Source organism: Lupinus angustifolius, chromosome LG09 (assembly GCF_001865875.1).
Source record: "Lupinus angustifolius cultivar Tanjil chromosome LG09, LupAngTanjil_v1.0, whole genome shotgun sequence".
Lineage (NCBI taxonomy): Eukaryota > Viridiplantae > Streptophyta > Magnoliopsida > Fabales > Fabaceae > Lupinus > Lupinus angustifolius.
Genome location: NC_032017.1, coordinates 4,301,578 through 4,313,731, shown reverse-complemented (window position 1 = coordinate 4,313,731; position 12,154 = coordinate 4,301,578). Strand labels below are relative to the sequence as shown.

Below are 12,154 nucleotides of genomic sequence, written 5' to 3'. Positions count from 1 at the left end.
AAATCCTAAAAAAAGTACATGACAATGTCAGTTTTTTTTTCTCCATACGTGTAACGAATGCATGCATGGCTTGATGAATGTATTTCAAATGAATGATATAATGTTATGGTATGCATGTTAATGTTATATATATATATATATATATATATATATATTCTTTTTTTGAGTGCATGATATGCATGTAAATGTTATAACGACATGATTTTTTTGACCAAATGCATGATTGCATGATATGCATGCGCATGTTTGTTATGAAATGATTTTTTTTGTAAGCCTTCCATCGTGGCACAAGAATACCGAAGTGCAATGGTACCTTAATTCACTTAGGCTCATGTGATGGTGAGTCACTTTATGAGTGCGGGATAGAGGTTTTCCCGACTTTATGCCGAATAATAAAATAACAAATAAAAATTTGCATACTCCCATGTCTTACATAAAGGTGTTTGATCCTACAAGGTTTGTTCGGTCTAAAAGGTCAAACCCTAGGGTGGAGTTCTAATGTCTGTACATGCAAAATTTCGGTGGTACTAGACTTCGTCTAGGTTCCCGGACTACCGTCACTAGTGAAAGCTGACGACCCAGATATCACAAATATGACACGAACATGTACGAGTCACCATGGGGGCCATATCCGTAATACCCAGTAACAATCCGAGTGGTACATCAGCGCAATATCGAAATGTGCACGAAGACCCAATGGCGACAAGCCAATGTACCCCTAACAATAGGTAAATAGGCCCGGTAGACGGCCGAAAGTAACCATGCATGATAGTGAAGTGTGTGAGGGAGTGTACAAACCTTGATAACTTGAATGCACCAAATCAAATAATAACCCCCAGAACCTGTACAACAGCAGCAAAACACAAATTCTATGTACAAGAATTATTTTCAAATAATAAAAAAAAAATCAGTAAATAATAACAAGAAAATGGAACGATAAAATTAAAATAATGATCTAAATATCCACATAATTAATTTTATAAGGCCTGACTCTCAGCATGTCCCCAACAGAGTCGCATACTGTCACTACCGATTTTTCGTGGGTGTAACGAGAAATATGCAATTAAATACAATGGATTCGTCATCGATGTTTTTTAGAGGCAAAACATGAAAAACCAAATATTGAAAATATGGTTGATTCACTCAAAAATAGAAATTGAGTTCGGGAGTCGGTTACAGATGAGGAAGGTATTAGACACCTCATACCACCCGTTATAAAAACGGTACCTAGATCAATTATGTGGAAATTTATTCAAAACATTAATTTTATCATCACCTTATTAAACAAAATAAATAGAGAAAAATATGTTTTTATATTTTTGTGTCTGACAGAGAAATAACTGCTCCTACGTATCTCTAGCTGCAATAGAGAAATCAAGGCTACGTAGTTCTTTCCAAAATAAGTTCGATCTGATTAAATTATATTTTTTTAAAGCGCCAATTCGAGATAACGCGACAGGGCACGAGTCCCATAGTGCCCTACCTCTCCTTGAATTTATTAAAAAATGTCAATTCAAGATAATGCGACAGGGAATTAGTCCCATAGTGCACCACCCTTATTGATCTAATTTAGAAAGTGTCAATTCAAGATAATGCGACAGGGAACTAACCTCATAGTGCACTAACTCTCATTGATTTTATTAAAAATGTCAATTCAAGATAATGCGACAGGGAACTAGTCCCATAGTTCACTAACTCTTCCTGATTTTATTAAAAATGTCAATTCAAGATAATGCAACAGGGAACTAGCCTCATAGTGCACTATCTTTTATTGATTTAATTTAGAAAATGTCAATTCAAGATAATGCGACAGGGACTAGTCCCATAGTGCACTACCTCTTATTGATTTACATAAATTTACTTTGTATTTTTTATATATGTATATGCGTTTACTATTGAATAAACAAATAGTTATAAAACAAATAATTAATAAAATAGCAAAACATACATATAAAGAACCACGTATAGTGGTGACGGAAGAAGAAATGGGAATAAATAAAAAAAGTTAAAAAAAGACAAACTAAGCACTAAACAAGAACAAGGTAAAAGAATTAAATTTGGGGTTTAGGGTTTAGGTTAAAATCATTTTGGGGGTTTAGGTTAAAATCAATTTGGGGGTTTAGGTTAAAATCAATTTGGGGTTTAGGTTAAAATCAACTTGGGGGTTTAGGTTAAAATCAACTTGGGGCTTTAGGTTAAAATCAACTTGGGGGTTTAGGTTAAAATCAATTTGGGGGTTTAGGGTTTAGGGGTGACCACATGGCAACCCCTTTCATGGCCGGAACTGCGCCGTCGCCGGCGCCGCCGCCGTCGGCGCCGGCGCTGCCATAGAACGCGGTGGCGAAGCCACTATCCCCTCTGGACGTGGCTGAGCACATGGAGGCTCCATAAGGGGGCAGCCACCAATACTATAAGGAGATGGGCACAAAAGTGAGGAGGTGTGGGTGGCTCTCATGGCCAAACAGCCACCGTGGGTGGCGGCACACCACCACCACCCTTTTCAAACCACAAGGAACAAGCTCTTACACTTCAATGATATAAATGGCAGCAAAAACAAACACATAAAAGTAGAGCACAAACCTTTTTTAGTAACTTTATGTGTGGGTGAGAAGATGATGGTTCAAGTTGCTTCTTCTTGCTTCCTTCTTCTTCTACTTGGCCTCTTTTGTGTATGTCTCTTTGCCTCTTCTCTTTTTTTTTTCTAGTTGCTCTTTTGTGTCTCTCTCTTTTTTACTATTTTTTTGGCTTATAAGGGTAGTGAAGATTAGGGTTAAGTTACCCAACTTGGTTGGGCTAGGGGAAAAAAACCCATTTACCACAACCCCTCAAAATCTGGTTTTTGCATTTAAAAAAAATACTTTGGTCAAAATGAGGTATTTACAAAGATGATATATAATAATTCAACCTTAATATTGGGACATGAAGGAATTGGAAGTAAGGAAAGAGATTTTAATTAAAGTGATACAAGAATTTGTAGGGAAGAGGAAGGAAAATAATGAGGTCAAGATCCATGCTATCTCATTTTTGTTTTCCCCCAAAAGTGAAGATTTTTTTTGGTCGGAAATTACAAAAGCACATATTCTATCCCACAAATTGTCACTTGTTATGATTGGTCAAAAAAATATTTAATCATTAATTTTCAATTAATCATATCAAGTAACTGACACATGGAGTAATACATTTTTTGGTACATCCGTATATGTGCTCCCAGAAATTCCTCTCCTATTATAAGTTTTTCCTTGTCTCTTTGGAGGAAAGAAAAGAAGAAAAAAAATCTTATTTCTCCTCCTTTCTCTTATTTAACAAAACCAACCAGGAAAAAAATACTTCCCTTCTTTCCTTCTCTCCCTTAACAAGATTCATGTGTAGATGAGGGATGCTTAGGAAGGTGATCTTAAGGTTGAATAGGGGAGGCTTATGATGGCAAATCTTAAACTCTTTCAGACATGCTTATTCGGATCGTGCATGACAATTCTAGATCGGATGACGGTGGAGGTGTTGATGGCGGCAGAAATTGTTGGAAGGGCAGGAATACATTCCAACAATAATCAAGCCTTAATTCCACTATCTAGGATTAGCTTCATGAAACGACATGAATATATCATTCTATAATATTTGTCTCTAACTCAACCCAAAACACTAGTTAATGGGATAGGAGGAGCAGCTTATGCTATCCTATTACCTCACCAAGACTACTCTATCTCCCTTATCTTGGCCATCAATCATGACCTAAACAATAAATGCAAAACAATTATGACACAATGAAAAATAACTAAATAAAAAAAAAGAACTATCAGGTATTATAAAGTCAAATTCTATAGCAGGTTGATAAAGATAGAATCAACCCTAAAACTATAAAAACAGAAACTATGTCTTGACCACCATAGAAGCCAAGCAAACTCTCTATAACATTGTCTCATCTTTTTTTTGGATTAAAAACACAGTACACAATTCATTAACCTGATGAAGCTATTTGGTGCTTTTTTTATTACAATCTACACATTGATTTCATTAGAAGACATCAGGAGGAAAATGCCCATGAAAGGTGTTGTTGCTCTGTTGAGCCCTCTCCAAATGCATTGCCAAAGTATACTTATTCATCTGCCAACAAAACCAGAGATAAAGGATTTATCAGTATGCACAAAAAAACAATTTTTGAAGTTCAAAAACTTCAATATTAGATTATGAGAAAAACTTGTGTAGAGATGTATTCAACACAATATTTGGAGACAAGTGCATTCATATTTTTATTGCTATCATTTAGGACTATATTTTAATTAAATTTAAACTTTTAACGTGTTGTCAAGATTTTATTGGTTATCACTACATAGATACGTCTCCACACACGTCTTCCTCTTAGATTATTATCATTGGGAGATATTGGGGGGTTAAAAGGTGGTCTTAGGTTTTCATTCAACATTTCCCTAATAATATGTTTGTCTAAGTTTAATAATGGACCAATTTTAGTATGTAAGTAAGTTTTTTATGCTAAGATGCAATAATTAAATCAATGACCGATCCACTTTTCAATTAAAGTAGGGTTGGGAGTAGATAACCAAAGAACGGAAACTTCCAATGCTAATTTTTAAAACTGGAGATTAAATGCTACTAGCAACAATGTGCTTAAGGACTTGACTGAAAATATCCATGGTCATCAAAATTGAGCCAGTCATCATTTTTCCTTCCTTTATATGCTACATTACCGAGGGGCCGGATTTAGAAGTTAAGTGTACTATATTTGAATTTCCAATCTTTGGTTTTTTACTTTTAAAACCAAATGTGGAGAATTAAATCCATTTACTAAAGGTGAAAAGACAGGGATAAAGTTGATTCAGACCTCAAGAGTTCTGATCTGCTCCTGGTATTGAGACACTGACTGCTTCAGATGCTGCAACTCCTGGTTCTTATCCTCATAATCAGAAAAGCGCTCAAGCTGGATTCTGAAAGCATTCTTAAAAGAATTTTTCTCCTTCATCAACACTTCAATTTGCTGCTTCAGCATCAAGTTTTCCTGAAAATGGAGAAATTTTATGACAATTTATTATACAAGGTCAATTGAGGGAAAAGGAGAGGAAACTCGACACAATTATTCCTATATCATTAAGTATACATACTTACAAACGTCAACTGTGCATCCAGATATCATGGGCCAGCTTATACATGGTTCTCTTATAATAAGGCACTAAGGCCCTCCGTATGCATTACAAAATACAAACATGTCGATTCAAATCTCAAATATCCATCGAACAGAACGTATAAGCACAGTAAGTTTCACCCCCACCCCTCATGTTATCTTACAATAAAAGCAGGTGAAATTAAAAGATACATACAATCGAAATGTTTAGGAAATTAGTATTGATTGCCTTCCCTTCTATGTTTTTATTCCTTCCATATCAAGTAGTAAATGTTTAGGAAATTAGTGTTTAATTTCTTTCCTTTTTCCAGGTCCTGGTATCTCGCTTCCCTGGCTGGCCTTGAGGTATTTAAAACTGTTCCTTTATTAGAATAATAAAACATGGAATTATTCTCCAAAACCTGTTTTCAATTATAATAAATAATTATGATCAAACAACCTAAGTTTAAGTCTAAGTACACTCTTATACAAACTACCCAATCTTGAGAGATCCAAAATCATCCAACTGCTACATCAATAATCCCTTGCCAATAGCATACATCGCGCATTTATGTAACTCCTCAGAAAGGGCATTCACTTAGTGACATGCAAGACATTAGAGGCTGGTTAAGTAACATGAAATATTAAATTATTCTAGCGTGAATACCTTTTGAACAACATCAATTGCATCAGCACTTGCACGTGCACTGATAGATTTCTCTAGAACCTCCAGCATTCTAGCAGTACGGCCTCTAGCATCGTCAACACTAGTAGCAGCAGACATTTCTGTGACGAAAAATTCAACCCATTCTGCTCCATTCGCAGGAAGGTTGTTCATAGCAGGCTGATTCTCATAAGCAGAAGCATTCCCATCATCTTCCAATTTAGCTGCAAAATTTATCAGCAACACGTCAATTTCTAAGTCATGATTAAAACAAGTTGACAACTTACTCAACTCAGTTGCCCATTTTCTAGCACTTGTCCAGGTCACAAGGGAAGAGTATCACTATGCATCATAAGGTGAATGGAATAACAGTAAAATGTCCAATTGGAGAATATGTATAAGCATAATTTCTTCTCATAAACAGCTTTACTGTACAAAAACATCTAATTGTGTATCTCAGTCATACATACCTGTATAGGCATTAACCTCAGCCTCTGATCCTTTGGCAGTTCCTGAATTTCCATCTGCAGTTCCCAAGCAAAGCTCATTCAGCCTCTTGATAGCACCCTCTAGATCATTGCCAGATTCTTGCAGAGCTCTCTCATAATGCTGAAACGTAAAATATCAGCTAATAAGGGATATTTATGGGGTAAAAGTAAAACATTTAGCAGAAGGAAATCATCTATCAATTATGCAACCCATATTCAACTTTTGGTGAGCATCAACCACTAATAACATAACAAATAAATGATTGCATTATTTAAAGACTAAGTTATCATTTCAACCTATGAATTTGTAAGTACACGATGGGACGTATTCACAAAAGTCAACTCAGTTGGTAGATGTGTGGGACATAAAGTGTGAGCCCATGGGTTCAAATACCGGCAGCCGCACAATTCCCCCTTTATTTGTCCACATCAACAACTTCGCCTATAAAAAATTACGCGTTCACAAACTAAAACCATGAAGGTGGTTTTTTCTTATTTAAATGAGCAATTGCCCATGCTTTGTTTGGATAGCTCCATTATTACTTTTTATGGTACAAAAAATTTAGGATTAAGGGTGGCTGCCCGACCCCATGGTCAGGCCATCTTCAAGGCTCAACAAGTGCTAACCGAGGTACCCACCAACAACGTATCCTAGCAAAATTTAAACCCAACCAATTTAATCAACGTGTCGCTCACGAATTATTTATACAACTTGATTTTACACCTTCTCACATCCGCACATGATAGATTAAATCTACCTCGCAATTTAATCAATATTCACACACACTCGTATCAATATATGATGCCTAACCACATGTCGAACCTAGTTGTAGAGAAAAGCATTTTCCTTGTTCTGACAAGAAAAAACAAACAAAAAATCCTGGAAATATATAAACCTGAAATCAAAATAAAGCAGGCAAAGAGCAATCGAGCCACCATAAAATTAAAATAATTGCATTTCATCTCTTACATTTGCACAGACATGTATACTTTACCTTGGAAGATGACATACCTCGGTACTCACCTACCCTAATCTAACCAGGTGTTAGATCCAAAAAACATTTGGGGGGTGGATATATATAAGTAATTTTAGTTGTTTTTTATTATAAAGGTACTACATATATAATTAACTTGGGGAGGGAACCACTTACTCCAAGAGTAAATTTAAATTAGTGAGTAGATCTAAACCATTGGATTTCTCTAAAATTGATGGCTAAGATGTGGAGTAAATTTGTTAAACTTACTCTTGGAGTAAGTGGATCCCCTTTCAATTAATTTTACAAAATATACTGACAGGTAGTTGATCCTAATCCAGTTGCCGAAAAACATTTTCCTTGTTTTTACTAGGGGGGAAAATCTTGGAAATACATGAATCTCAAATCAAAATAAAGCAGACATTAAACAATTAAATCACCACAAAAAATTAAAATGAATTACATTTTCAATTCTAGTTAAAATTAAAACCGTAAAACAAAAAATAAGTGATATAAGACCTAGGAATTCATAAATCTCAAATCAAAATAAGGCAGGCAATGAACAATTAAATCACATTTTTTTTTAATTATAGTTGAAGTTAACACACACACAAGAGCAATATTTTGAAATTGTCAATATAATGGAATGACGGGATTCGGTCAGAAGAATCTTTTCATCTTCCACCTTCCATAATTCCATAGAGTTTTCTTGATTCATTGTTAAAATTCGGTAGATAAATTTCTATTTCACACTAAACTAAGGCACGAAAGAAAAAAGATAATCAATTTTGAAATCGGGGTAAGGATAAGTATCAACGAATTATTGAAAATTGTTTTTTCAATAAGAATTTGGTTAAGGAGCACGACAAATTCAATCCATTTATATGAAATATTTGAATATGTGAGTATATGAGTATTATGTATTAATCAAATGAATTCCGTTATGATCGCACTTCAATTCAAATCAGTTTTGAAATAACTAACTACATTGATATTTATAAAATTCAATATCAATAAACCCAAATATTCATTTGGTTAAAGACTAATTTCCATAGAACACACTCTAGAGACTACAACAGAATTCCAAAAATGCATATATATTTGAATTCTATCAATGATTTAATCAATACCAATTAAATACATTTTAATCCATAAGTTCAAAAAAAGTTCAGAACTAGTTATAAAACAAAACAACTCATACACTTTGATTCCTTAACTCAATTAATAGTACCATTAGAGTCCACTTCTTTCCCAGTGTAAAAACTATAGCCAAAAATAACGATTATTATATCCATGTAAATTGAAATATATGCACTGTAAATATAATGATCGAAAATGAATAGTGGATGATAAACGGATACTGGATCAGTGCATACATTTTTTCTGATTGAAATAAAACCTAGGAATACATAAATCTGAAACAAAAACCAACCAAACAATTAAATCACCATAAAAAAACAATAATTTTCTATTTGAAGTTGAAAACAATATACTAACAAGGTGATCCAAATGAGGAAAAAGATTGCGAAGTTGATCGATGAGAGAATGATGATGAGGAGAAATTCGAATAGGTGAAGTTGATGAAGAACAACGAAGCCTCTTAGAGAGTGGAGGAGAAGGAGGAAGTTCTTCGAATAAAGCTCTCTTGCTTCCACACACTGCAGCAGACATCGTTCAATTCAATTCGATTCGATTGGGATTTGATAAGTTAGGGTTAGGGTTTGAAATTGGGAATTTTGGATATGAAAGAAAGGTTTGAAATTGAGTTATGAAGAAATGTGTAGAATGATGAAGATCCTTTATATATGTGTAGAATGATGAAGAACACAAGTTGGAAGAGTGAGGAAGGTATATATATTCCCACGTGCTTTCACGCGCGTTTGTTACAGTCGTTTTCAGATTCAGTTTGACTATAATTCTTGTCAAAAATTACAAATATCTCACATGTTGGTGTAGTGATATAATGATCTGTTGGATTGTATAAGGATCAAAATCAAAAGGTTTATGGTTCAATTTCTGTGAGCTACTTAGGTGGGAGGGAAAACTATGTACCCAATAGGTTTTAATTCCTTACCTCCAATAAGGATGAAGCAATACTCTTGATAATACAAAAAAAATAATCAATGATAGTATGATGAAAACACTTAAAGATTGTGGCTATAAATATTAGCCATGATGTATCATAATATGAAAATGAGTGACATTAGTACAATTTTATATAACAAGAGTGCAAAAATATTAACTGGAAGGATAATACATACATTTTTTCTAGGGTGTGCATGCACACCCCGACTTGAGTGTGGATTCGCCAATGGATATCAATTATGATTAAGTTCATCAATGATCACTAATGTTAATGTAACCAAATGATATAGATTAATCATGAAATGTGCAGTATGAAAATGACATAAAGGATATCTATATGTGAAATTGAAGAGTAAACCTTATTATGCAGGAAAAATATATCCATAAATATGTTTGTACTAAAGAATATCCAAATATAAACTTTCATTTAAACGGATGTCATCATATAATGTCAACATGAGCAATATGTCTCGGAAAGACCTTAGGTGATATACATTTATTGAGCAGATTTGCAATAATGATGTACTATATAGATATTTGATCATTCTGAACAAAATGTTGGTCTACTGATATAAGGTCTCACTCGATTCCCAGGGTCGCAGGTTTGATTCCTGGAAGCGAAATTTGTTAGGAGGGGCAACCGCGAACCACGAAAGAGATTAGTTCTCTACCCAAAAATGTGAAGAAATACTCTTGATAATACAATTTTTTTTTTTGATATTTTGGCATATCCAAATTAGTTGTCTAGTACAATTTTGTAGCTTTATCCCATAATTAGATTTCTCATAATATCTTCAAGGAATGCATAAAGGAAAGACATAGAGTGAGAAAAAACAATCATAAAGTATAGCATAAACATAAAGGAAACTAGAATGGATCAAATATTCCTTACTATCTTCTTATATCACATTTTAACATTATAATATTAATATCCTAATTAAAGGGTTCTTATGAACTATTAAAGGCTCTCATAAAACTTAAAGTAAGAAACTAGACTTGCAAATATCCTTAGTTTGCAATCTTAACCAAATGAAAGGCTTGACCATTTTGAACTAAGAAAGTTTTGATTCAACCGTGTTAAACTAGAATATTTGGTAAACAAATCGAATGGTACTACTTAAAATTAAAAAAATAAAACGCTTCTCTCTTATAGTTACTAATTATATAAAATATATATTTATTAATTATATATGAAGTCATATGGTGTCATCTGATAGTTTAATTAATTAAACTTAATATATAATATCTTCTGAATTGATCTCCACCTAAATCGCTTGGATTTCATAGCATTGTTTTAACTTGAACAAATTCTATATTGTTATAAATAAATTATACCCACTCATATATGGACACAACTAATTTGTTTTAACTATTAATCAAGGTTGATTATTGTTTAACCATTTTGATTATAACGATACTACCAACAAAATTTGTTAGAACTTCTGACAATTTATGAGTCACAAATATAATTCTATGATTGTGTTATGGTCATTATATAATTAGTCAAAGTGAAAAATGATCTTCAGTAATTAATTTGGTGGCTAAGGGCATATGTGTCATGAAATAATATAAGTGTAGATACCTTCAGACAATTTCTGATTTGATAAAGGGGCTGAATCATAATTATTGGAACTAAAGTAGTAACCACTACGGGGTTACTTTTATGGGTTATGGTCCCAATTTGTAGAGCAACAGGGTTTCAGGGTGTAAGGTTGAGGAGAATAAGGTAGGATGAGGATAGTGTTATCCATAAGGAGATAACACTATCAACTCATCCATTTTGGCATATAAGGTAAGGCTCCTCACATCACACAAGATATACTAACCATAAGGCATACTCTCTCATTCCCCTCTACAGAGAAACTAAGGAAAATCATTCGGTGCTCTATCATCTAGAAGATCATCGCACCCTCGTACCTTCGAGATTCCGGAAATGGCTCAACAAGGTATGTTCTTCTTCTTCACCATGAAATCATTTGGGGTTTCTTCGGTTTGGACCATGGTTGTTCCATTTGGGTTTATGTATGGGCATAAACATTAGGTTGTGGGAACAAAATCATGGTCATAAGGACTTCCGCGTTTAATCTATAGATTTCGGATGGAGATATTCTCCAACAAGTGGTATCAGAGCCACCCCAATATGATTCATGTGTGAAATTAGGTTTTCATGTTCTTCCCCAAATCTGGTTTGATTTAGGATTTTGATGTTCTATTTTTTGCCATCAATCGATTAGGAAAAACATTTATGCTTTTCAATATGAACATAAAAGGATTTGAAATGAACCAATGTTGTTTTATGCTGTTTTTTCTTAATTTTTTGGGTGATTTTTCGAAGAACAGCGATGCAGAAATCGCACTGTTCGTCTTCTGTCACAGTGCTCTCGCCCAAGCGAGATCTAAACAGAAGCGTTGGCTTCAATTGCGCTCAAGCGAGGAGATCCTCGTCCAAGCGAGTGTCCAGGCGACATAAGGCTCGCTCAAGCGAGAACCAAACAGAAACATTGGTTTCAATTGTGCTCAAGCAAGAGAGTACCTCGCTCAAGTGAGAGTATGATACAGTTTATGGGGCTTTCGTATCATTGTGCATTGATTTTAATTGTTGTTTTGTTGTCCATTAAGGTTGTCTATTATTTCAAGTGAGCCAATTGAAGTGAGATGTCGCCAAAGTGACCTCTCTCATGGATGTAACTCATAAGGAACATTAGATGTAAGTGTGTATGATTATTCATGCGAATATTAGCTGGCCCAAAGGAAAGTTAATGTTTGGCCGAAGATCATACACACCTGTGATGATAAACATGTCATAATTCTAAAGTTTTATACATGTGAC

General features: G+C 34.2%; 1 protein-coding gene across 1 annotated transcript; it reads right to left on the bottom strand.

Moving 5' to 3' along the window:
• On the bottom strand, positions 3,801–9,080 carry LOC109357331. Its single transcript, XM_019601233.1, has 5 exons — positions 8,737–9,080; positions 6,248–6,386; positions 5,781–6,001; positions 4,838–5,011; positions 3,801–4,101 (listed from the first exon to the last, which is right to left on the bottom strand). Exons 1-5 carry the CDS (start codon positions 8,908–8,910, stop codon positions 4,012–4,014), a joined length of 798 nt encoding a protein of 265 aa, XP_019456778.1. The 5' UTR covers positions 8,911–9,080; the 3' UTR covers positions 3,801–4,011.